Here is a 27,918-nt window from a genome sequence, read left to right as displayed (position 1 = left end):
AAACTTTATGAAAATTCACAAAATTGCTGTTTTTTCAGCCGATTTCAAATATGCAACAATTTTTCTTCTATAGTCGGATACAACTTATACCCCTGTCACACGGGCACTTTCGATCCTCATTGAGTCAATGCTCATCGAACTCAATGCAGATCGACGGTTGTCACACGGCCACTTTCAAGCGCAATCGAGCTCGATCCTGCTTGACTCGATGCCGATTCCTCAAGAGTGCTTGAGGTTCCAAGCACAATCGAGAACTCTCGCTCTCATGAAGCTATAAAAATAAACACAAGTTAACAAAACCAAACCACAATTGTTGTCGTTGTAATTGATTAAAATGTAATACAGAACATTTTTCAGGTACTACGCCTGCTTATATGCAAACATTTGAAAGTAATCTCGACACCACGCTCCAAGCTTCGCCGTCAGTGTAAACAAAGATGGCGTCCTCCTGCTCGTCGGAGCGGAAACTGTGGAGCGAGCGCGAGACAGCCGCTCTCATCGACTGCTGACAGTACCGCCTAAATGATTTGCGGCGCCAGAAGAGAAACGCCGCAGTCTATGCAGAAATCGCGGAGGCGTTGCGGGCCCTTGGGTTGCATCGCACAGCAGCAGAGGTGCGCCACAAAAACCTGGCGCAGATACGCAATGTACAGATTTGGCTACGGATTTGGCTGCCGCTGCCCCCGACTGCACAGTGTTGCCGGACATCGCCATGTTATTGCTGTCGGCGGAACATTTGGCGCCACCTAACACACATGAGGGAAACTGCTCAATGAGCATTGAAAATGCCCGTGTAGCAACGGATGTTTCGAGCGTGCTCGAAAATCTCGATGCAAATCGAGCTCAATGAGGATCGAAAGTGCCCGTGTGACAGGGGTATTAAGTCTGCAGTGAAGCTTTGCCCACATTCAGGACCACCGCACAGAATTCTTCCACGACAAAAAGGTCAACCGTAGTTAAAAGTTCTCTCGTTACCTAAACTAGAAATTGATTACCAGAAACAAGGTAACCATGTGGGCTAGTTGGTGTATTTCAGACATATCTTCACCAGAGAAAGCACGAGACACCAGGAGAAGAAGAACACAGGACAACGCTGGACACATGGAAATCTGGCACCCGGAAGACCCAGCATATAGAAAGTTGCCCACCGTAGAAGAAATAAACTGTAACAAGGTAACCATGTGGGCTAGTCTGAAATACACCAACTAGGCCACATGGTTACCTTGTTACAGTTTATTTCTTCTTTGGTGGGCAACTTTCTATATGCTGGGTCTTCCGGGTGCCAGATTTCCATGTGTCCAGCGTTGTCCTGTGTTCTTCTTCTCCTGGTGTCTCGTGCTTTAGCTGGTGAAGATATTCTAGATGATGTCAGGACGGCGCGAAAAGAACAAGGACAAAAGAGGCACAAGAACACAACAGGACAGGCACCAACGTGCCATGAACGTGCCAGTGAGAGTGCCAGTGAACGTGCCAGTGAGCACTTGCGGAATGTGCGCAACCAATATGGAAGCTTCCTTGCAGACCACTGCAAAACCTGCAAAGAGTGTTGTTCGGAACTAAACAAAACAATTTTTTTGAAGAGCGGAAAAGACAAGTTTGAGCGGCAAGTAGTAGAGGCATATTTTATTAATACAGCAGGAAGCGCATTCGTTAGTAAACCATCCATTTCAATCAGTGACGCTGAGGTGGCTTTTCTCGAAGGGAGTCTTTAGGTTTTAATGTGTTGAAGTTTTCTCTGCATAGTTTGTTGTTCCATTTCAATCAGTGACGCTGAGGTGGCTTTTCTCGAAGGGTGTCTTTAGGTTTTAATGTGTTGAAGTTTTCTCTGCATAGTTTGTTGTTCCTGGATGTGTTTTAACAGCCAAACGAGAATTGTGTAGAGCCCAATACATTTAGTTCTTTGACGCTGAAAGGATTTCTCGAAGGTTTTAAGTTTTGACACTTGTTTTCGTACTTTGACGCTGAGAGGATTTCTCGAAGCATTTAAGTTTTCATGTCCACCATTTTTTCCGAGTTTGTTGTTGGTCATTCATTTATTATCACACGATGTGTTAGAGCAGGAATTTTGATATTGCGTTCTGTTTGCCTTGGCCAAGCGAGCGCCTTTGTAGTGAGGATGAATCGCTTTCCTGTTGGTTTTGCGCTCGGATAATCTTGGGACCTAGTCAATAAAAAAAGTTTGCTTTTATCAGCACATGAATGTATCTTCCAGTCTGTTAGAAGTAGCACCTGCTTCCTGAATTCTGATTGTTGTTTACAATCTCTTGTTTACAATCTCTTATTCTTGTGTGATAGGCTTCTGCTATATGGCTCAGGTGCTTCATAAAATGTAACGGTTTGGGCGAATAAACCTCAGTTGCAAGTAAATGGCGCCTGTCCTGTTGTGTTCCTGTGCCTCTTTTGTCCTTGTTGTTTTCACACCGACCTGACATCATCTAGAAGCTATGCACCAACTAGCCTAAACTAAAGACTTCTTGGGTGAAGATATGTCTCAAATTCACCAACTAGCCCACTTGGTTACCTTGTTACAGTTTATTTCTTCTTCGGCGGACAACTTTCTATATGTTGGGTCGTCCGGGTGCCAGATTTCCATGTGTCCAGCGTTGCCCTGTGTTCTCCATCTCCTGGTGTCTCGTGCTTTCGTTGGTGAAGATATGTCTGATCACCAGAAAAACATTATAAGCTCTAGAATTTTTACACCTGGCTCGTTTAGTAAAGTCAAACATTAAAAAGCCGATTTCGTTTACTGTTGTGTTTGGCTAGCGGAGTAATACAGGGCACCACGTACCGTTGTCCAGTGTTAGCAACTGCTGTTTTTTTAAGTTGTATCCTACTATAGTACAATTAGTTCCTGATGTATTAGAATAGTATTAGAAAATTATTGCTACTCTCTGCCCAAACAACAGGGAAAAAAACTGCTCATTAGAAATTTATTTTTAATATACAGGTAGATACAATAAAGTGGAAGGAGTACAGCACTGCAAGCAGTTTTCAAACTGAGCTAATATAAGAGATTTAGGAGCCCAATGAACTTGGTACTCACACCCATAGTGACTATATAAAGAATTTCAAGATAAAACAAAAATTTCGCAGATGAAAATTAAAAATTATACTTTCAGCTTCATAATGCAAAAAGAATAATAGCTCTATAGTCAGATACAACTTAAATTTGCAGTGAAGCTCCGCCCACATTCAGGACCGCTGCACAAAATTCCTCCACGACAAAAAAGTAGTTTGTTGTTAAAACTTTTCTAGTTGCCTAAAAAGAAGCTAACCACAAGAAAAAAAGTTGTAAGCTCTACAATTTCCATATCTGGCTTGTTTAATAAAGTCAAACATTAAAAGCTGATTTTCGTTTACTTTTGTGACTGGCTAGCCGGGTAATACAGGACGCCGCGGATTGTGGCCCAGTGCTAACAACTGCTGTTTTGAAGCGAAAAGCTTCACTAGGCTCGTCAACACTGGGCTTCGTGAGCCACACTACAGATTTGCCAAAGTTGCGCATGCGCGAAACCGAGTGACGTCACGCGGAGCGCAGGTGGTCGCTGCTGCCGCAGCCGTCGTAGCCATCGTAGCCACCGCGCGCTGACTCCGTCGTCTGACCGTGAAACCGAGTGACATCACGCGGAGTGCAGGTGGCCGCTGCTGCCGCAGCTGTCGTAGCCACCGCGCACTGACTCGGTCGTCTGACCGTGAAACCGAGTGACGTCACGCGGAGCGCAGGTGGCCGCTGCTGCCGCAGCCATCGTCGCCGCCGCGCGCTGCCTCCATCGTCTGACCTTTCACCATGGAAGGAGGAGAAAAAGACCCAGAAGTGGTAGCGTGGGAGTTGGCTCAAAAGCAGCGAAGATATGAAAAGTGCAAGGCTAGACAAGCAACTGTAACGCCAGAATCACGAGAGGCGCGCCTTGCTAAACGGCGGCAAAAGGACGCTGAATTGCGCCGTTTGGCTGCGTCAGTTGAGGGTGGCCAGGTGAGTGAAGACTGTACTTCGGGAGACGTTGAGCGGTTTCGAAGAAAGAATGAAAAGGCCAGAGCTAAACAAGCAACCGAAACACCCGAGCAACGAGAGGAGCGTCTCGCTAAACGACGACGACAAGACGCTCAAAAGCAGCTCTTAGCCGCGTCTGCTACCAGTATTAGCAGCCAACCAGTGTTCGCCTTGTATAACGATTGTACAAGCTTTGTATACCAAAGACAACACGTATACCTAAGACAACACTAGAAAGGTATACCCAAATTGTAACCCTATGTATGAAACCTTAAGCTTAACCACGAGCATCGCCACGAAGTTTTTCACTTCGAGATATCCAGGCTTAACACTTTAGCTAAGCCTCAGCCCAACTTTTTTTTTTTAAGTTGTATCCTACTATAGCTACTTTATACTCCATTTCATACATCAGGTGCAACGCTGTGAAAGGTACAGAAGTAGTCCGGACGGGAAAATAAAGGGAGGCGTGTTACTCCGTGCTTGTTCTGTGCCCGAGTGGTCTATGACACAAGAAAGTGACAGCGTGTTATCAGCAATAACAGTGCATTTAATCAAGATCATGACAAATGTGGCATGTGGTAAGCCTACAGACAAAGTATTTACTATGTTTCTCTCACCACAAATAACGCACTACTTTTTGGTCGCGGATGCAGGCAGCGTAAACAAGAGCACCAGCTTTGACAGCGTTGCACCTGATGTTTGAAACGGAGTATAGATGCTGAGATATCCTTCGGGCAAACTTGTAATTCAACGCAAGACAGTCTTGAGAAAAAACCAAAACACACATAAAACTAAATTTAGTGTGTAAAAGCAAGAAATATTTACACAACTACATTTACAAAGGGCCAATAAGCCCAAGGCATATAGTCTGAATGGAACGCTTATGCAGTTTTCTGTCCAGATTTCAAAAATACTATTTTTTTATGAGGACCAATTAGTTTAAATTTGGTTGACTCTAATTATCAAATGATTTAATTCAGTTAAATTTGATCAAATCTAAATGAAACTGCACAGTCCTATCCAGTATTTTTTTTTAGCTAATTTCAAATCTGCTATTAGTTTTCAGGTAAACTGATAAATCCATGGGTTTAAAGCCATGTAAACCCTCTCATGAAAAACCTCTGCACAGGGGCATTTGAGCTATTGAAAATAAATAAACAAGTAAATTTTCTATTTCCCAGGGCCACACTTAATTTAACCACGACAATGCTTTTCTATGTACAGGCAACTGTGCTCGGACCTTCGAGGGTTTCATGTGTTCCAGATAGCATCAACTGCTGCAGATGTTATCAACAGCCGCCGCTGTTGTCAGCCAGAGTCGTCCGACCCGTGTCGTCAGCGTGGTCGGTAGCTTCCTGTCCGCACCGCCCGCTCGCGCGCAGATGCCACCAAGAAACTGGCGGCCTTCCGCTGATGAAAGCTGCGAGAATCGATGCTGCCGATTACCAACTTCGTCCGACTGCGCGCTGGCACGGCGTTTCACGGTGCGACGCCGTCCTTCGCTATCGCCCTTTGTCATTGGCGCCGACGAATGCAGGTCATAGATTTCCTTAGCTCTGCTGCACATTTTTGCGCGTTTATCGACGTTGTAGGCTCCCGGCTTCGGTTTGGCGACTGTTCACACTGAGGAATTTCTCAAAATGGCGGCACCCAAACACGACTGAAATTGGCGAGAAATTCAAACTAGCCAATAAAAAGCGTCACTTTCGCCACGTGCTGCAAAGCAGCCAATCGAAAGACCGCGTCTCGTTTTTGTTCTTGGCGTTTTTCTCAGCTTTAAAAGGCGCGGAATTGATGCAAAAGAAAGCCGGCGAGCTGCAGTATCAAACGAGACCAAACTCAGAGCATTAGACACTTTGAACGTAACAGCATTAAGGGCTCCATGTTGCAGAAAAGCCGGTGTCGTCGGCGGCGTTGGCCTTGAGCGAAAAATCCCTCCTCTCCCTCATCCTCGCAATGTACGCCACTGCCCCATCCACAACCGGTCGCGAGGGGAGTGCACGCTCTTTCATACGGCCTCCGCATTGAGCGCGCGGACAATGGGGGTTCTTCTATGTGAGTTGCGGTCTCCGCCGCCACTAGGGTCGTGGTGACCCTACCGTTCACGGCCGCTTGCATCTGTGGAGGCTGGTGGCGCACGTCCGGTTTCGCACTTCCGAGCGCTGATTAAGGACAATGCATGGCACCAACAGATGACAACCATGCACGGCCCCAACAGATAGCGCGCGACGGCAGCGCCTCCCGCTCATCTCATTCGGGCGCAGTGAGGCCATGCGGGCATCATGTGGTGAGCTGCGAACAACGCAGCGCACATCTAAAGCGCATTCACCACGAAGCTTGCGGCTTGCTGCCCGTTCGTTCTGCATGGAAGCTATGCTGGCGTTCGTGGCATCACGTTTGTCGAGAACGATGTGCCAACGAACTACGCCTGCAACTTGAGTCCAAAAATGCTAGCCATAGGAACCTGTGTTTCTTTTCAACAATCTATATATACTGTTTCAATGAAAACAGATTGTCCTCCAACCTCCTTTGTTTCCGGAACTCATTTTGTCACCCCCAATGCCCGTAGACCGTCGCGCCACCTGGCAGTGAGAGAAAGAAACGCCAGAAAGAGGATAGTTGCAGGCGAACGGACGGCCACACAATCGCGTTTCTCGCTTAGTCAGTAGAGTATGCTTATTCTTGTTGCTGCATAAAGACATGAAGACAAAATGCGAAACCAGACGAATGCATTGGTGCCTCAGTATGCCGACCGAGCAGTCTACAAGCGTAAATTCCTCAGTTCTCGGCTGCTAGGCATTCAGCAGAAATGCGAACAGGTTATGAAGCTGGTAGGCATATCGTCGCCAGCAAATGTCTACAGTGCCGGTTTCATCTTCTGGGATCTATGCATGAGTACCATGGCTAATAAAAATGCGGCTTCTCGGCCTGCTAAGGCAAAATGCTAATCGTTTTGCTACGAGATGTCAGCAACGCCTTCCAAAGGCATTGGCCCCAGAAGTACAAAAGCTGGGTGAATTATGACAGACTAACGTTTATTTGCAAAACTATTTATATGAAGCCTGACGATTTCTAAGTCAAAGAGTGACATGGTGGCTATATTATAAGAACTGACAGAATCGTACAATATGACTTAGTATGGGATGATACCGCGGCCTCGACAGCGTCTAAAATGCAAGGGCGACTAATTATGCTAACGACCTTGTCATTTAGCTGCTGAATTCTACCAGCACCATATTCAGGCTGTAAGAAACCATGCAGCCAAAATCGTCCTATTCCACCGTTCCTCACATGACCAAACGAGTTTTATGCCTTTTTATTGCACTTGAACACTGGACTTATGTCGGGCGAGAGCATAAACCAGCAAGCGAGTCCCTCTAAATGTATGCATTTTCCCAGAACTTTTCAAAACACAGAAGCAATGAAAAAGCTGCCTTTTTTTCTGCCTGAAGATGCGGACTGCACCGAAAAGTGCACGCATTTTGCGGGTCGCGCCAGGAATTACAGCATTAACTTCACAGCTACATGCTTAGATCACCAAAAGATGAGCTTTTTTGCAGTTTCCATGTTCCGAAGACAGTTTTGAGGCCCCTGTGCATGAAACGCACTTTTCAATCTACTTAATGCTATTTTCATGTGCCAACACCACACACCAACAGTCCATGAAGAAGTGCCTCGTTGGAAACACTCCGTGCACCACAAGCTTGACATGTGTGTTCGATCTCGCGACCCTGTGGCATGCATGGACCACTGCGGGCCATCTGCGTTACAGCCGAATGCCGCAAGCTCCAATATCTTAACAAAAAGAGTATATGCACCTTTGATATCTGCACCTAACTGGTCGAAATTCGCCTTCACACCTCCGCAGACGATGTGACGTATGCTCGTCCCGCACCTCTTCGCCTTCAATTAAACATCAAATCCCAGTCTGTTCTGCACCAATAAGACTAATAATATTTCCTGAGATGAGAGCGAATGACAGTAGCATATTGTTGCCTACCAAGCTCTGTGCACATACACCGTCAACATTATGCTATGGCGCACATAGGCCAAACAGCGTTACCCTCTTCCAGGCTCGGATTTCGTAGCGCCTATAGGCCGTGGACACTGTGAATACAGATGGGAAATGGGGTCCAAAGTGATCCCTAAAAGACGCGATCCTGCTCAAGGTGTCAGAAGACGTATTTGACTCTATTCTTGCCACTGGTAAAAAAATGGACATTTAGGCACCAGTGAGAGATTTAAGAGAGAGAACCCTCAGAAAAAACAAATTTTTCCAACAAAGAAAGTTCAACAAATGCAACGTGCAAATAAGAACACTTTGCCTCCGTTTCCTGAAACTGAAAACTCCAAGAAGAGCCCATAAATCCACCCCTAGCTGCAATCAAGTTTTTTTAAAGTAATCAATAAAAAGTAGTTAAATGCAATTACCTCATTTCAACTTACGCAACCATAACGCACACCTAGAGGCATGCAAATATCAAATTTTTGGTTGAATACAAATACCGTGTTTGCACGATTCTAACGCGCCCCCAATTGTAATGCGCAGTAAAATTTAAGGACCGGAAACCAAACAAAATAACTCGGTGCCGATTCTATCGCGCACATAAAAAATAACGTGAACAGACACCTCAGAATTGCATAAACATTTTATGGCACATAAATCAGCACACACACACACACACACAAGCACCACGAGACCAGAACAGAAAGTTGGGCTAGTTGGTGTGGATTCATACTTGACAGCGCAAAAAAACGAGGACAAAAGCGAACGAGGAGACACAACACAAGCGCAGTGTTGTGTCTCCTCGTTCGCTTTTGTCCTCGTTTTTTTGCGCTGTAAAGTATGAAACCACGAGACATGGACACTGTAGGCTACTCGCAGTCAGAGTCGGACGAGAGCTCTTTCTCACCGTCCACAGACCACAGTAAGTCATCCTCAGTGCCATCCAAGGCATTCAAAATGCCACATTTTTTAAATGCCCGCATGACGATCGCCTGCGGGAGGGCCTTCCAGGCACCACGAACCCACGTGGTTATGTCCCCAGAGTGTTGGGACGGCCTGCTGGCGTGAGGCCACTCGTTGTATGCTGCACGTACACGGTCCTTTTATTTAGGCACACACCGAGCTGCTGGATATGCGATGTCATCCCTCCAGGTAACCACCACCAGATCTGTGTGGCAAGTTTCTCCTTGACACGGTCGGTGATGTGGCACCTGAAGGAGTCGAGAACCAGTACAGCGCGCACACTAAGGCTGGCTCCAGGCCTCTTCCGCCAAACCGAATCAATCCAGTCGATCATGAGGTCTGTGTCCATTTAACCTTTAGGATGCACGCGGACAACGACGCTGCTGGGAAACGCATTTTGTGTCCGTCTGCCGTGCAGCACAGCATTGCCGTCACCCTGTTTTTTTCGTTGCCTGACGTGAGCATACGCACCTGCTTGGCGCCCCTTGACTCAACCGTATAGTTTGACGGCATATCGAAGAAAATTGGGGTTTGGTCGGCGTTTATGATCTGCCCAAGCAGGTAGTTATGCGAGAGACGAAGGTTGATCCCAAACCACTGGAACGCCATCAACTTCTCTTCGTACGCGTCTGGAATTTTTGGCAGATGCTCGTTCTCCGTCTAAGCGAGAACCCTTTACTCTTGAAAAATTTCTGAATCCAACTCCTCGAACCGATCCCTCGGTATATTGTACTGCCTCACCAGTTGGAGAGCCTTCGCCTTGATTATATCCGAGGACACAGGCAGCTGGTAGCTTCGGAGCTCCTTGATATATTCTGCAAGACAATCTTCAAGTTCCAGAGATCGACCATGCTATGGGCCACTGAAGCCTTTCCGTGATGCTTCGCACTGAAAAATGCAGTCCCTTTGCTTTCGCCAATCGTGAACACGTCTCCGGGACACCTAACCCACGAGACGCTGCCCGATTCCTTTTGGCTTCAGCCATGATGATTGCCTCGCGCTTGAACGATGCTTCGTAATGGAACCATCGTCTTCTTTCCATGCTGACAGGGTTAGGGATAACAGGGTGGATGAATGCACTGTACGCACACCACCTTGTTTAAAGGGGTTGTGAAACACTGCTTGAACGGATGCCGGTTACACTTCAGATGGATTCTGAATCAAAAAGAATTACAAGAATCGATCCATAGGAACGGGAGATATTCAATGAAGAAATTTCAAAATACGAGCAAACAAAATGCTGCCCTCAACGAGGACTACAGATTTCCTCGCCCTTTTGAAGGCATATCTCACGTTATTGTGTGTAGAGCTGAAAGGAGAAGTCTTCTCTCAAAATGACGGGATATGTATTGGATCCACCATAGCCCCCGTTCTATGTGACCTCTTCCTTGCCAGGGGGGACAAGAGACTTGAAGAAGCCTTGGCTCCGCTTGGTGTTACAAAGTGATTTCGCTACGTCGATGACTTTTTAGTCTGCGCTGACAACACTCTGGCCATACCGAACCTTGTAGGAAAAACTCTGGAACAATTCAAGTTAGCCCACTCAGGGCTAACCTTCACTCATGAAGTCCCCACAAACAGCAACCTGCAGTTCCTTGATCTGGCTTTGTGTCTGGAAACCCACTTGTGATGGGAGTACGTAACACGCAGCGAAAAAGGGCTCCTGCCATATGACTCGGCCCACTCAAGGCTGATCACGCGAAACATGGCCATGTCTTGTTTCGAGCAGGCCATAAAACAGTCCTGCAGCCACAAGATGCGAAGTGTAGTCTGAACAACCAGGCAGCAAGACTGGAACAAGCCGGTTACCCGAAACCACTGCTTGCATCAGTAGCAGAAAAAGTGCTTAAAAGATTTATGAAAGCAACGGACCGAGGCGAAAAGCAAGAAAACAAAAGGCCTGTGGTTCTACCGTACATTCATGCACTTTCTCACAATTTGAAAAAAGTTGCCGAAAGGCAAGAAGTGCAAGTAGTTTCCACACCAAGAAAACTAAAAGGAATGTGCGCGAAGGTAAATGTAGACACCAGTCCTGGAGAAGAGGAGTCTTGTGGCGTCAGGCACACAAACAGGTTCGTCGAGCGCTGTGAAGGAGTGGTTTACAAGATACCGCTATCTTGCGGCCCAGCATATGTGGGCCAGACGGGCAGATGTTTAAACGAAAGACTCTGAGAGCATAACCGCAACTGCCGGCAAATTAACTCACCTGGAAATCTGGCGGCACATTGCGCCAGATGCGATAGCTGCAAACCCCACTTCCAACAGGCTACAGTTCTGCTGAAATCCAGAGATAAGACAACCAGGGAGCTGAGGGAAGCCTACTGCTTGAAATCAGGAAAAGAAGGGACGCGTGTTAGTGACCCTTCAGTTTTGATTACCAAACAGGAAAAGCAATTCTTGGACAAGAGATACCAAACATAATCCGATCTGCTGCAAAAAAGTCTTTCTGATGCTTGACGACACGATAGCGAAGTTGCTGGTTCAAAAGTGTTTTTTATGTTTTGACATGTTAAGCTTATATACGTGTGCACACCGCAATAAACCTCAGTTGATAATTTGCGCACCAGTGTTTGTGTCATCCCTGTGTTCTCCCACGTCAGTCTAAACACGCAATTATGTTTGACCATGCTAACTACCAACTAGCCCAATTTGAAAACCTCTTAATATCTGAGCACGTGGCGGAAGTTCGCACTCCATGGTTGCCTGTTCTCTGTACCTTGTTCTTGCCAAGGCTGGCAGCACCGTTTGCACGGTTACAACAACCATGTGAACGCCCAGCTGACCCAGCGATGCTTCAGCGTCACGCCGATGGCGCAGAAGGGAACACTGATACGTAAGTGACGTTCCCTGACTTATGGACCCGAACGCGATCCGAACTCGAGCGCGAGATACTACAACGGTGCGACGGCCTGCGCAAGATATCAAACACGTTTAGCACAGCGCGTACCGCTACTGCTTACCGCCTACCACTGCCCGTCGCTCCTAGCGCGCTGGTTGGTCACAGCGAGCAAGGAAAGTGCGCTGTTGACGGGAACGTGGCGCCATCTGCCGCCGCCGCCCGGTGATCCTCCACAAGCTGACGATGCGCACTGCCTGCTAAATGTGAAATGAACGGCTTTTTTCTTAGCATTCTTCCTCGGGACCGAAACGAACGTTGTGCAATGGCTCGATCTGATCGATTCCGCAAAGCCGTTCTCAGATGCATAGAGAGTAGACATAAGTGTTGTGTGCTAGGTCGTAGGATGTTTACAGAGAAGCGCAAAGTCCTTCGATGCAAAACATAGCCAGAGCCTCTGGTGGTGTATCTTTGTTTTACTTGCTTTACAGTGCTTTTATCTAAGGCAAACAAGTTGGTTTTCAATAAAACGGAGAGTTGAGCGAGTTGGTACATACTGCTGGGAATAACAGCACGTAGACGAGGGACAAAGAAAGAAGAAGACGACAGGACCGGTGCTGACTAACAACTGAAAGTTTATTAGAAGTTGTTAGTCAGCGCCGGTCCTGTCGTCTTCTTCTTTCTTTGTCCCTCGTCTACACGCTGTTATTCCCAGAAGTTGGTTTTATTGATTAATATAATGCACAAAAACTTGACAAAACGTATTTCTAGTTATTAACACAATTTGCACTGTTTACTGTTTGTCCAATCATCAAGCTCCTGCCCAGTGATGTCATATCCACCGCTAAAAACCGCCACTATATGGTGACACCGTCAGTGCCATGAATTTGTTTTTGCGAGCTAATTAAAATATTAAAAACCGGAGTGTACGCTGTAGGACCAATGCTAATAGCATCACTATAACTCATTCTATGCAACCAAGAGGCAAAACAATGCACTGATTATGTGTTTCGGGGCCACTTTAAGCATGGCAACGGAACGACGACACAAAACTAGAGTTAACTAGAAGGTTAACTCTAACAAAACCACAAACAAAGACGCTCGACGGCTTGATGATGACGATGGCAATGTGGCTGGCCAAACTTTTTTGAGCTGCTCAGTTATGGTTTTTGATTTTGAAGTTTCGGTTTTGAGGTTTTTGAGTTTTGGGCACGATTGTAACGCGCATGTATTTTTGGGCACTTGTTTTCAGAAAAAAAGGTTCGCATTAGAGTCGTGCAAACACGGTAATAACTTTGGTTGCGAATTGAATTGAATAGTTCAGAATACCAAAACAGGTAGCTTAAATTAAAAACGCATGCTTTTTTTTGCTGTTGTATACAGCTGTTGTATACTTTTCTCTTGTATACAACAGCTGTATCTTACCAGTACTCACCTCTGGGGCAGAAACGTGGAGGCTAGCGAAAAGGGTCCAGCTTAAAGGGGCCATGACATGGTCGTTCTTCATATTTCAGTTTTCTGCTTCAATAACTAATGCAAGAGCCTATGATTCAATTTCAGAAATTTGGCTGCCCTGGACGCACTGTATCTTCCAAAAAATACGATCAAAACTGAGACCCGGAGACTCCTTCCACAGGCAGCGACCGCCATATTGAAAGCTCTCGTGACGTCACTAGCACATGCACGGAGCAACGTCGTCTGCTCTCATTGCTGCAATATGCGCAGCGAGGTCTCATTCCCCCCTGTATTTTTGCGGGCGATCGAAGTAGCAGTCGTCCCCCATATATGAGTGACTGGTGCCGCAGAAGCGATAACAGTAATGCAGTTTTTCTTCGGTATAGGTAGGGTCCAGTCGCACTATAGGCCAATGCGACGGCGATCGACAGTCGGTGGGCTGATCGGTATGCAAATGCCATCGCTGACGCGCTGGTCTGTCACGCTAGACTGACGACGGCACCAGCCCGATCAACGATCGCATATCGTAGTAATGTTAAAGAGTCAGCTTAGTGGGAACCAGAAGAGAGTGTAGGGGACTAGTTGGTATGACATTCTATAAACTTTTAAAACTTATTGGACCTCAAGCTAGCCACGGCGACATGCGCGATGTGGTGCACCAGCGAAGATGTGCTTTCATTACGTGCCTGCGCATAGAACCTATCGGCGAGGCAAACGACACGGGCAGAAAACACCGCACGACGGTGCTGCTCGCCACCGTCGCCTGGGCTTGTGCAGCCGAGTGAAAGCTTCATGCCCGGTAAGGCGATGGCCGGAAAAACTGCGCTTGTGTACCTTACCCGTATCGAAAAAAGCGGAACAATAGGCTGCACATCATATCTTCACACTTTGTTACTAATCAGTGAGGAACTTTTGCCATATTCTTGAATTTCGGTTGACGGTGGACGGCCGGCCTCTTTCGTGACGAGGCCTGGTGAGTACGCAGGATTCGTGTGTGCGATTTCGGCGATTGCGGAGAGCGAATTCGCAAGTTTTAGCGCCTGCAAATAGCTGTCGAGCGTAGTTTTGGCTACAGTGCCCTCAAAGCGACGGCTACCTACACCGCAAAACGCGAGTACAATAAGGGGGAAGTGCCGATATATGTGACCCGGTCTGCATAGCATGTGCAGAAGGCAGCCGGCAGCAGCCGTTGGCGTCGACTGTGGACAACAAATCTGTTTTTTTCATTAATTAAAGTAATGTCCGAACGTATTTTTAGCTAAACCGATCTAAAATTAAATTTTGGTTACATAAGAGAAAGCAGAAACAATTAGCAAGAGTACGTAATATTTAAGATAAGGATAACCCATCTGGCATTTTATGCCACGCAAACGAGCAGTACTGTTTGTGCACAGCCATGTAAGCAACCTCAGCGCGGGGCTGCACGCAGTTGTCGTAATCGTCGCACTCCTGGGGCACAATGCGCACGCACAGCAAAATGCTGTACTATTATTTCGAAGCACTCATTTAGACGCCAGTGACTATTCATCGGTGCGGACAGTGAAAGCATTCGAGTCATGTAGGGTTTTGCAAGCGGCTTTGTTCCTGCAAAAAGGTTCTATGAGTCGAAGGAAATGTATGTTCGACTTACAAACGCATACATGTAGCGCAGAAGTCGTTGCACTTGGCACTTTTCTCTGCTCCTTTCGTGCCTCAAGGTTACTCTAGTGCACCTTTTGATAATTTGAGTTTAATTATCAAGCGATGAATAGTGGACAAGAACTTGGTATACTAGCTACAAAATGCCGCGGCTTTCACGGCGCACATCGGCGAAGGCATGCACGGCACGTGCCGCTTTTCACATACGGTAGCACTTGACTGCTCAAAAGAGACCACACTCATAACATACGAACAGCATGCTTCTAAGTGTAAATAATAAAGCAGGGGTCCACCGACCTCTGTTCCCTCAACAATCAGAAAATGGGCGCCACGAGCAAGTCTGCTTTCCCAAGGACCACTCAGCTCGCGTACTAAGTTGAAGGCTTCCCAAAACAGAACACGGAAAATGCGTTTTATTTCGCAAGGCTAAAAGAAAAAAAACTTTTCGAGCGACCGCTGTCTACGGTGTGCGTGCAAGCACCTCACCAGCTCGCAGCAGACGACGCGTGGCGTGTATGCGCTCGTGACGTCAGCAATCAGAGGTTGCCAGACCAGCAAGCAGTTCGCAAAAGAAACGGAAAAAATTTGTTTTAAAAATATTTACCACACAGAATCAACTGAAAATTGGGGGAATTGTAATTTAACCTTTTGGGAATTAAAGGCGATAAGCAGGGTATGCGTGAAAATAGGCTGTCATGGCCCCTTTAAGCTAAGGGCAATGCAGCAAGCGATGGAAAGAAAAATTATTGGTGTAACGTTAAGAGAGTGGAAGTGGGCAGAGTGGGTTAATGACATCCTAGTTGAAATCAAGAGGAAGAAATGGGCTTGGGCAAGGCATGTAATGCGAAGCCAAGATAACTGCTGGTCCTTAACGGTAACGGAGAGGATTCCAAGAGAAGGCAAGCGTAGCAGGGGGCAGCAGAAAGTTAGGTGGGCGGTTGAGATTAAGAAGTTTGCAGGGATACGGTCACCGCAGCTGGCAAAGGATAGGGTTAATTGGAGAAATATGGGAGAGGCCTTTGCCCAGCAGTGGGCAGTCAGGCTGGTGATGATGCTTTTTTTGCAAAACACACGTATTGCATACAAATTTTTCATCATTGACGTAATTTATTGCACCTGTAAGGCCTTTCAGACATTTAATGGTAGTAATACACTTTATTTTGTACACTAATAACATGGGTACCATTCGTAGCATAAAGCTTACATTACAAAGAAGTTGATTAAATGCTGTCATTAGAGGGTGGCCAGATATCTCTTTACTGGCAGAGTGACATCAGGGGTTGTTATTGTAGGTACGCAGCGTAATGCATTACTGGCAAAACACAATGAGAAAGCTCTCTGCATGAACGAAGCGCAGCAGCTTGAGCTACCATACTCTCTGTGCTCCTTGCCTCAAGACAGTGCTAGCTGTGAAATGCCGTTCAAAACACGGCTTTTTGCACGGGACACAGCCCACTCAGCCCTTGCGTACCCCCAATGTAACCCCGTGATGGGCCTGTAAATGTAAGCTAAGCTGCTGCGAGATACGGTGTGCTACATCTGTGGAGGCTGGCTCTGAGACTTTTATTCCTGGTTTCTGTCACCTGCTTTCTACATATGCCCTATGAAATAAAGTATGCAGTTTATATGCTCTAAGTGGCAGAAATTGTGTAGGATGAAAGTGGTGCCACACGTGCCACAGCTTCACCATTCTGCTTTCCACCGCAAGTCGTGCTTTCATGTGCGCCTATTGGAGTGAGATAAAACGATAGCAGCACTGCAGCCCATTCGCATCACCAGTGCTTTCATAGCTAGCCGTCAACTGTATGCTGTTTCCGATTGGCGAGTGCATGCCATACAGCACCACGGCAGCTCTTGATAGCCACCAGTGCACTGCTTTTATGTAAGGTCTTGCATCAACGTGCCTGCGCGTTTGCCGCATGCTGGCAGTCTATTACACCTGGGCAGACCAAGTTAATCCATTTGACAAGTGCGAGAGGCTGTAACTAGTGACAGTCGTTTGGAACGCCATGAAGTTTGACCACAAGTTGAAATGAATGTGAAAATAAGTGATATCTGGATGTTCAGAAGTTTCTAATATACTTCCAATAGTAAAAGCGCGGTGGTAATTGAATAGCAAGCGCTTTACGCAAACTATTTGAAATTTCGAGTATTCGCATACCAATAGCAATAACATAACAGAAACCAAAACTCTCATAATTACATATACTGGGGCTGATGCAGAACAGAACGATAAGCATGTAACTGTAGTTGCAAATGCAAAATTATCAAACCATTCCAAATTCTGGCATCAAAGATCCCATCAAAAGTAAAACACTGCTCTGTAAGATTACGTCAGAGGTTATGACCGTATGGAACGTCATTTGGCCCCAAAAGCAAGACAAAAGTATGGCTACTCACACTGGATCCGCATCAATGAGAGCCCACCCACCCAGCACCACTTCGCTCTCAGGAATCAGCATCTTTTTGCAGTGCTCAATCAGCTGTTTCACGTGCTCCTGGTGCTCCTGGTCTTGCATTTCAAGCACGGGCTCATCGTCCTGCTCTGGGCTGACTGCCATGAAGTCCTCCGTGATAGGGTTCCCCAGCATCAAGTCAATTGTGGCTTGTCGATACGCGTCCTTGAACCGGTTCACATAGTATCTGTAACAAAGCAGGCCAGCTACAACTGCTTACGCCCAGGGCATGTCAACCAGTCGCATACAACAGATGCCGCTCCAGAGACTACGCTCAAGTGCCACCTGCCCAGCAAGTGCATGTTGTAAGACTCCTTATCACAAGCTGTTTTATCCCTTTACTCCCTGATGATTACCACCATGCGCACTCTCGAGGTCTCAAAAAACTGTTAACAGTGCTGCAAGTGAACAAGGTTATCTATACTCCTCACTAGGGCATGGAAACCTAGGCATCTTAAGTAATGCTTTTCACTGCTTAGCAGCAAAATGACACAATAACCAGAACTCATTTAAGTAACGCTCCTCGTCCTACTGCTTTATGAGAGGACAGCACACAAATGGTCCTTATCAGTCGAGCATGAAAAGCTCACAATGCTAGAAGCAATCAATGACAACTGTAGAGTCTCAATAAGCTGCCTCTGTTCTCCACCATACCACCTCCCTGCTCCTTGCCCGGGGGCAGCCGTACTCGAGCTAACACCCCCAGCCCAGGGAAACCCAGCCCCAGGCCTGCCACCTTCAGACACGATGGAGCCCCACAGCTGCATACCGCGACCACACCAAGCCAGCCGTCGACACCAGCCAGCAGTTGTTCACAGCCACCCAGAAATGCAAACCGGCCTGGGAACCAGGCTCTACACCACATCAGGATCGCCTACATCAAGCCACTCAACAAAGAAGACCCCAACTCACACAAAAATTATTATCCAAGCCCACCAAGTAGCGCATGCTATTATGGGCTTCAACAAGGAAGTAGCCAAGCAAAATGTGCCAGCACTCCACAAGGAGACGTGCGATGGATAAAGAGTGACACCATGTTTTCACCTACGCAGCGGCATCGGACAAGTCAACCAAGGGTACCAAGGGTATTATTATTGACAGGACAAATAGCTCCGCCAGGTACACTCCCCGAACACCCCCTTTCCATTCTACATGCATGGATGCTCAGCAAGACCAAGTAGTGGGTAATTAAAATATTGGGATAAAATGGGGACAACAAAGGAGCATACAAATGACAAAACTGGCACTCTTGCTGGTTCTGTGTGTCATCGTCCTCCTTTAAATTCGCAACACACGTTGGAAAACCTGTGATCAAGTGATCTCAACTGATATTTTTCAGGAGTGACCTCTTGACCATTCAGATGTTTTGTAAGACATGAAAAACATCTGTTTCGAGTTCGATTCAATGTACGCAGTGCTTGCAGCAAGACATCACCGGAAGTGTGTACTGAACTTTACCGAGACGTGGAGCTACATCCGCAGCCAGTAGTAGCATTTAAGGCAAAATAGGGGATGAAATGCAGATTAACATTGCATGCTTTTTTCTTCTTGTGCCTTGACCACCATTTTTTTGTGTTTTGCTTGTGCCAGATGTGTGGTGGGTGTGTGCTGGGTCAACGTGACGCCTTCAAATGTTAGATAAGCCGAAAATTTTCTCGGTATTCGTGTCTGCTCTCTGTGCACATGCCAAACGTTTCCCCGCCATCTTTCTTTCCTGGAGGGATTAAAGTATGTCTTGGTATGTGTAGCACCTCCCGCACCACACCGAATACCAGGACAACTGCATCTGTGGTGTGGTTTCTATTGCGCCTGCGATGCCTGTGCACAGTGGGCTTCTGCAGTGACAGGTGATACTGTGCATTTGTCATTGCAGCACATAACAAAGCCTGCTTAGAGATCTTCTTCGCACGAACATTTCAATGCAGCTTCAAGCAGCGAGTACAAGACTAGCATGGCCATGGGATCATCGTTCGGGCAGCCATACTGGACTTCCAGTGGTGCACCCTAAAGGTGATGAAAGTTGCGAATACCCAACACAGCAAGAGCATGACAGCACACCAGATGGCCAGCGCAGACAACCTTCTTGTATGGCAATGGTATTGCCATGGATACCCCCCAAAAAATTAATCATCGATATACAACACAAATGCACTAACACAATATGTAAGTACCTTTCTCATAGGTTACTTACAGTAGTTTTACAGACAATGCAAGTGGCAGCTGGCACGATTCTGCCTTTCCACTTGGCTGCACCTACCTTAACGGCTTTTTCGCTAGTGACCCAACTAGTGCACGAAAGGGGGATTTCCTCTCTCCACTTTGCCACCTTCACAGGATGCCTGTCGAGGCATCGAGTGCTAGCGCACTAAAAACATCAACATCAAGACACACCCACACAATCCCCCGACAATAGCCCTCAAAAAACTAAACATGACACAGATAGACTACTCCTCATACAAGTGGCCTCACTCCTCATGTCCGTTAACGGCAGTCCACCACGAGATAGCACATCCAATTCCCATAAGTTCCTTGGGGCACTAGAGACCAGAATCCAGAGTCATTCTCCCGAGGGGCCATTTCTCGCCGAATGGCGCACCGCGTTGCGGGCGTTTCTTTTGGGACTGCGGGGCTGGCCACACCTCAGGTAGCCATGATTTACTGCCCTTCGGGCGGTAAAAAAACATTGCCGAGCATACTTCCACAGCACGACTGCGATGCAGGAAGTCTTTGCGTTATCAAGGGCTAAAACTGATGAGTTAATTATGACATTTACTTTAACATTCAAGATAATTGTGCCAGTGCTTAGCACGCGCTCTATGGCTATCATCTTGGTGCTCCGTTGCAGAGAAAACTTTTTTGGTCAGTATCAAGCATTAGGTGTATGGCTAGCACACAGTTCCAATTCCAATGCGCTCTTAATCCTTCCAGTCGACCTGGTTGACTACCCTTGGATGTCACCTTAACGAGTAACAACATGCGTCAGATAACCACAGTACAGTCCGGTAGAGGGAAAATGTGAGTAGTGATGCACAGCACACACCCACATACGTCAGGTGATGAAGCGCATCAACGACAGAAGCGAACAAGTAAACATGCATTCTACGCATGGCGCTGGCGCGACCCACAGTCCACCGGGCCGCACGCGCCAACAGATGGCGACGTGTCGAGAGTAGGAGCACGCCTGCAGCCTGCGTGCAAGGGTAAAAGAATCTGGTCTACAGAAAGCAGAAACCGCCTCAGCCAATCAGGAGAGCGTGTTAACCGTGTTCCTCCGAGCTTCATCGGTCGTCTGCTCGCATAGATAAGGTATCTACAAACCATAAGGGTGTGCTGAACGCAAGCATTTTGAAGGACGCTGCACCATTTGTCACATTCACACATTTAGTTCAGAGACACTTTATCTTCAGAAAGTCACCATTTTCCCCACCCAGCACCTTCCTTATCGGAAATAGCCGCTTCTTTTCTTATTTGCTGCTGGGCATCAGAACGCCCCTTGATGTAGCCACCAAGTCATCAGCAGGCGTCAAAACTTATTTCGCTTGTTTTCTACATTTTTGCAGTCGCCATTTGCGTGCCACATGCAGCTTCCGAAGCCACAATGGCCACACTGTTTCACATGCAGGATGACTAGCTGCTGCATGTGTCAGTTTTCATGCCAACCAGAAAAAAAAGATTGCACTATTCTGTTTCTCGAGGGAAACATGTCAACCTCCATAAGAAGCAATGGCTGCACAACACTGGCAGGAAGGACTTTCTCCAGACAAAAGGACGTGTTCTGTATGAGGTACTGTATATTTCTGGATGTTTCAGTATGCTTCGCAGGTTATTTACGATATTTAGGCAACTAATTTATTTCTGTCTCTTCACAATTGCTTTTATTTCTTACATGATGCCATTAACTCTTTGCGACCATTTTCAGAGAATTTGACATCCAGAGTCTGAGCTGTACTTAGGCAAGAATTTTTGCGAGAACTTTTCCACTGCAACAGAGCGGCACTGCTCAAAAATTCAATCAGTGCTCCACAATTGCAGGCCCACGTAACGGAGAGTAATTCTTTTGTATCGTGCTTCCCCCCCTGCCACGATGAGTTAAAAGATGTGATTATGGGTTTTTATGGCGCAAGGGCATCTACGGCCAAAGAGCGCCATGGCACAAGGTATTTTCCATTTCTAAAGATGGTGTCAAAGACCCATTTCCCAAGCATTTCACCCTAAAGAAGCCAAGCACCAGACAAGGGGAAAACTTGTACCCGTTGTATCACCGGTGGGTACCCGGCGGCACTGGGGGTCGAGCCCCGCACCTCCCGCATGCGAGGCGGATGCTCAACCACTGGACCACCACTGCGGTTCCGATGTGCTAAAAGAGATTGCCAGCGTTTTCGTGAAATTCCAAATCCAGATCATTGTCAGAAATGAAGCCACTAAAATCAGTAAATGTGGAAGCAAAAGCATAGGCATGAAAGCAGCTGTAGCCCAAATTCGATGACAGGTAGTGTGCATGCATCACTGCATGCAAGATTTGCAAACATGTTTGTGAAAGTTAACCGTTCATAAATGAGTGTACAGTTATTTTTCCTGCCACGTGCATGTGTTGTATAGGCCTGCAAGTTCCTTGTGAGTGCCTGTATCTTTTGTAAAAATTTGTACTTATATAAATGTCTTTACAAAAAGCATTAAGTATATATACTACTCTACTGGATGCGCCTGTGATGCTTTATTATCACTGAATATTTAACTGAAATAACTTTTGCACAATAACTATTTGCTTACTGTTTGCTTTACCGTTCTTCTCTTTGCCAAAAGGTTTTCAATACTGTCTTCAAAATGTGAAACTGTCTTTTTCAAAGCACTTCTTTTGTAGTTGGAACTGTGCGTTTTGTAAGTATTGTGTATGCCGCACTTCAATCGGCCCTTTAAAGGGCTAGCACTATTGTGTAAATAACACTAAAAATGCTGTTTTGCTTAAGTCACTTTGATGATAAATTGATCTTTGCGCAGCAATAAAAGTTTTTCTTGCATACAGCCCCTGCCTCTGATTAGCAGTCATAGGAGCGTTTGTCCAGCGTTTTCTTACTCATCGCGAGTAAGAAATAAAACCATGCAACACTCAGCGCATTTTAACCAAATGGTATGTCTGGATCAGCCTGTTTACCATTAACACACAAAAATCATGGACAGCGTCTTTTCCTTACCATCCAAGTGCAACAGCGATGAAAATAAATGCGAAAAGTGGAGTGCATAGGCACCGCATTGTTCGCATTTCTTTTAATCGCGACAGTGCATTCAAAAGGCTTCTGAAGTGCCCGTCGGCCCTCGATTAATGTCCTCTGTCCATTGCCCAAGATTTATGACGCCACTATTTCCTGCTCAGATTTATTTTTCATTCCCAATGCCTCTTGAGAATGATGGGGAAACGCACATTTTTCTTGCCGTTTTGAATGTCCCTGCTTGTTCGTCGCTTTGTTATGAGGAATACTTGCCGCTACAACTGAAAGTAACATTTACAAAGCCATCATATTGCTTGTCCACAGCAGTTTTAAAAAGGCTTTCAAAAGTCAAAACAACAAGCCCTTCCATTAACAATCCCGTGGCGTCTCACGTGCGTTGGCAGGTTCAGCGTGCAGTGAGCCCAATAGTGGGAAAGTGAAATCCGAGAAGAACTGAGGAGGAAAACTGTTGAAGGGAGGAAAGTATCGCTACTTTCAAGATCAAAGGGCTTTAAGATGCTCAGCCCAGTAGAGTAATCTGTTTTAAAACGGTAACCATTTTTGTCAACAAACCGATGCTCCTCTTTAGGCCTAGAAGCTGCCGAATTGTAAAACAAAATAAAAAAACCTGCAAATTCATCGTTGATCCATTTTGTTATAGGTCACATAAAATAAAACGAAAGCTTTCAGCACAATCTACAGCCGAAAAATGCAGCAACACCAATGAGTTCACTCTGAAGCACTTGGAGAGTGTGCAGGCTTTTTATCTCTTTAAGCATCCGCTATGAGCATGATCTGCATGACGTTACTGTCCGGTTTCTTGGTCACTTTTCACAGAAGAGCACCATATCTACTTCTGGCACTCTATCAGGCGTAACCGAAAACAACACAACTTAAAATATGGGCCCAGGTTTAACTGTACTCGCTGCATGGCACAGTGGCGGATCACTTGTGTGAAACTGCATCAGTGTTGTAAACCCAAGGGCGTAAGGCACACACCTGTTGGCAGAGTTGTAGCCATCTTTCATCATGCCTGCCAGGCGTCGGGAGCCCGTCCTTGTAAAGTCTCCCTGTATGAAAAAGCAACACAGTAGCCAGCTGACGCATGAAGCAAGTGGCTGGACACAACTGTTTAAAACAAACCTATCAGGTGCAGAGCAGTTTAAACAAAAATAATTTGATTTTGTAAACAGGATCAAATTAAGTAAAAAAGTCAGACGAGAAATTCAGCAGGGCATGTCAAAATGTTTATTTTGAAAGTACCCGAATTTAATTTTCTAGTCAATGGAATATGCGCTCAAGTCATAAAAGTGAAAGTAGCATTAGGCGAGAAGTGAAAAATAGGCATACATTTCATTTGCAACTGTTCAACTTTTGCAAGTAATAAGACAGACGGCATGAAAACCTTTTCCCAAGCCGGGGAGGTTGTATGACCATGTCATAAGATCAACTTTTGCTTGAAAAGCTTGGCACAGCATCTTTTCTTCACAAAGAACACACCTTTATAAGTAAGGCGCTTTGTTTTCGGGCTTTAATTTTTCCATAATTCAGAAGGCAAAAATCGGGTAACATTTTTTAGCTCAAATTTGGGTATAGATCGAGCTATTCAGTGAACTGTTCCATAATTTTTGTATTTTCAGGTCATCCATTGCAGCAAAGCAAAAGACACTCTCGTTTAGCACTTGCTTGTAGGCTGGACATAAAATGCTGTATTTTATGCCCATTAATTTCATAAACTGTGCCAATTGATGGTGCATTGAAAACCTTGAGCAAATCTTTTCTCATTTATTACAATTATTTTATTGAATACATTAGCATGCATCTCCTGCGCAGCACTGTTGCGTCTGTGCAAGACCTGCCTGCCTTTGTAGCAGTGAAAATATTCATATTTTCAAATATAAAATATTTGAAACGCACAACAGCTTTGGAGCAGGACGTTGTTAGCGCAGGTACCACTTGATACAATGATGCCAAAAGGTATCTAGTCAGCAACACTATTTTAGCCTGCTGCTTTTAAAATGTGCTTTCCGAACCTATCCTTAAGTGCAACTCCGGCGTTTTTTCTACCTGCACGAAGTTTTCTGAAGTTTCCTTCGTACATTCTCCACAGTCTTCAGATCTCAGCGTTTTGTTGCAGCAAAAATTAACTTTTGTGGCCTAAATTTCTACGGGCCACCCTGCGTGTATGACATCAGAGTTCGTATGCTCGTCAATATTTGCTCTGTGTTTGCTGAACAACAAATTTTCGAGCTTGTTTTTGGTCATTTCAAGCAAATAATGATCTAAGTTGTCACTTACAGCCACCAGTTTAGCCCAGTAATGCATTGATAGGTTTTGTGACAGTACCTGCGATGTCATAGGTTGGTCTCTCATAATGCGATGCCATAGTATGGTCGAAACTCAATTTTGTTTTTCTGGTTTTTGCTGTTTTAAAATACAACTATTCGGTATTTTGAAAAACAGTTTTTTATGCGAGATAAGGGGGACTCTAAGAAATGTGATGTGATTATCAATTCAAAATGTTTGAAAAACCTCCGGAGTTGCCCTTTGCACACAGTCATGAATAACACTTAGCTAAAGCCAACCCTCCGGAAAAAATATGACATCCACCATTTTTCATGTAGTGCCTTCAGATTAGTGTGCTGGAAAGCCATGTTATCTAAAAGACACATTTTTGGGGCACAATAATCAGGATTAAGGCCTTTAATTATAAGCTGCGCTTGGGAAATTACAATTCAAGACAGCCTAAGTAGTGCAGACTTCAAGGGAAGCCAAATAAAAAGGACCCACACACACATATCAAGGCTGGTTGGGATTGATGTTTTAGTGCTTAAGAAAAGACACAGGGCATAAACTGCCTAGCGTCGGTCCCGTGGGTATGTGTTCCTTTTGTTCTGTGTCTGCTCTTAAGCATTATGCATTCAAAAGATGGAAACAAAAATATACATCGGGTGAGAATACAAACAAAGAAACATGCCATGCGAACACATAGTTTAGCTCAAGTTACCATGTGACTTAAAGCAAGGCCAGTGGTTGAGCATCTTCAGGTTATGCGACATCGTATGAAAAAAAACGCCATAATGCCCAGCCTGTCTTTCCTTCCTTCACAAGTTTGCTGGTGAAATAGCCAAACATAATGCACAGCACCTTGAGAGCTACAGTGCCCGCATACTGGCGGCTAATGATGTCTCCATTGTTGGCCCATAACATTTGGAAAATGCGCCGGCAAGCTGTTGGTAACACTCCTTCCGGAGGCAGCAGCCCAAGACGAACAAACTAAAAAACAAAGTGAAAAGCTCATATAAGCAGCAATAAACACAACAATACTATCACTGTATGCATGCAATAAATTACTGTGAAGATCACGCGCAACTTTATATAACAAGGGGCGCACCATACAGCAATTGCAAAGACCAAGCAGGGCACACAACAATGCAATTGCAGCCGAGATTCACAGCAAACTGCTCACGAGAAAAATTCAAGCATGTGCTGTTTCAAACCACCCTGCAAAAGCAATCAATAGATTATAAACACAAGCATCCCAGTAATGACATTAGGTGAAGCTATCACTAAGGTGCCATTATTAAAGAAAACAAACTGTTACCTTTAACAGCCTAGATTACATGCTTAACCACAAATCTGCTCAGGTAGCAACTGCTCATAATTCAGTATTTGTCAGCCGAGTAAGTAAACTAGGTTTTAGATTTTATTCTAATAATAGCTGACTGCATACAGAGATTTGATTTTAAAAATCTCTAGCATTTGCTACTTATATCTCAGTCAGACTGCTCCTCAGGCGCACTTTTGAACCCAAAGGCAAGGGCGATGCCCCATCTCCGCCATTTGTTCTCTTCTGCCATGTGTACTGCTCAAATGTGGTAAAATAGTATGACAAATGCGATGGCAGTTACTCTCCCCCAGCCAAGCGGCATGCAAAACCACCTAGTCGCAAGCACAACTCAATAAAACCCAGCCATAAGGCACTGTGCCCACAGGAACATAGAACTGACACAAGTGGCAGTAGCAGGGAACAATACAAGACACAATTTACGGCCCCTCTCTGCACATGCTTATGAAGACACTGCAAGTGTCTCTGCCAAGACCCACTCACCCCTCCACAGATTGTTTAGGTGAAAATCACTATTGCCAGATATCAATGCATACGTGCTGGATATAACCACTCGTTGGGAAAGGAATATAAGAGGCGACAGATAACTGTCAGGTTTAATGTCCCCAAGCGACACATGGGCAAGGGATGCCACAGTGGAGGGCTCTCAATTAATTTACAACACGTGGTGTTGTTTAACATGCACTGACATCACAAAGCACACGGGCGCCTTTTGCATTTCATCTCCATTGAAATGCAGCCAGCGCAGCCGAAATTGAACCGGGGCCCTCGGCTCATTAGCCAAGGCCCCTAACCAGAGCCACTACAGCGAGTGCGATAGACAAGTTTTCAAGTCAAACGCACTTAGTATATCAAACATACAAGTGCCAAGGAAGTGCGATTGTAATAACCAATAACTATTATAACCAGGTTATGACTAATAAATGAACGTGCCACAACTTTTTAATCAGTGTCCAGAGTGGTGTGTATCCACAGTGAAAAATGCATAGCCAGTTTTGACTGCTTTGCAACAATTCTGCTCACATCTCCCAGCAAGACACCTAACTGCTGGGCATAGGTCAGCGAGAGATCTGCTGCAGAAATAAAGGCTCACAGGAGGTACTGCGACACAACTTCTCTCGGTCCTGTTTGTATACTCCGTTTCATACATCAGGTGCAACGCTGTCAAAGCTACCGCTCGTTTGTGCTGCCTGCATCCCCGACCAAAAAGTAGTCCGCTCCTTGTGGTGAGCGGAACATTACTAAATCCTTTGCTTGCAGGCTTACTGCATGACACATTTGTCATCAGCTTGGTTATACGCATTCTTATTGCTGACGACACGCTGTCACGTTCTCATGCCTTAGATGTGTCATTCGACCACAGAAGAAGCGCGGAGTAACACGCCTCCTTTTATTTTCACCCGGGACTACTTCCATACCTTTTGCAGAGTTACACCTGATGTATGAAACGAAGTAGAGTCATCACTTGCTGTCATCACTGCCAGTGCCAGTGACGCCTGCTACGAGCGCCTTGTTGATCACGTTTTTCAACTGTCTCAACTGCATCACTATCATCGATCACATTTTCAACTGTCTCGACTGCATCTCTAACATGAAACGACACCGTCGTCACCGCTCAGTGTAGGCCAGAGATGTGCCACCTTTGCATCGGTGGAAGTCACGCCCGCCTTTGCTTCACTGGTCATCGCACCAAGCTACATGCGTGCAATTAAGAAGCTTGCAGGCAATGCAACCTCTC

General features: G+C 45.8%; 1 protein-coding gene across 1 annotated transcript in view; it reads right to left on the bottom strand.

The window, feature by feature from the left end:
- sp3 (phosphatidylinositide phosphatase spermathreecae) overlaps positions 1-27,918 on the bottom strand; it is a 117,975-nt gene that overhangs the window by 47,820 nt on the left and 42,237 nt on the right. Inside the window, exons 11-13 of the mRNA XM_077642989.1 lie at positions 25,700-25,828; positions 23,552-23,622; positions 17,290-17,532 (exon numbers count right to left, since the gene is read on the bottom strand). Of these exons, the coding sequence (XP_077499115.1) occupies positions 17,290-17,532; positions 23,552-23,622; positions 25,700-25,828 (443 nt within the window). The remainder of the gene's footprint in view (positions 1-17,289; positions 17,533-23,551; positions 23,623-25,699; positions 25,829-27,918) is intronic.

Source organism: Amblyomma americanum, chromosome 1, assembly GCF_052857255.1.
Source record: "Amblyomma americanum isolate KBUSLIRL-KWMA chromosome 1, ASM5285725v1, whole genome shotgun sequence".
Classification (NCBI taxonomy): Eukaryota; Metazoa; Arthropoda; class Arachnida; order Ixodida; family Ixodidae; genus Amblyomma; species Amblyomma americanum.
This window is presented reverse-complemented; position numbering and strand designations above follow the sequence as displayed.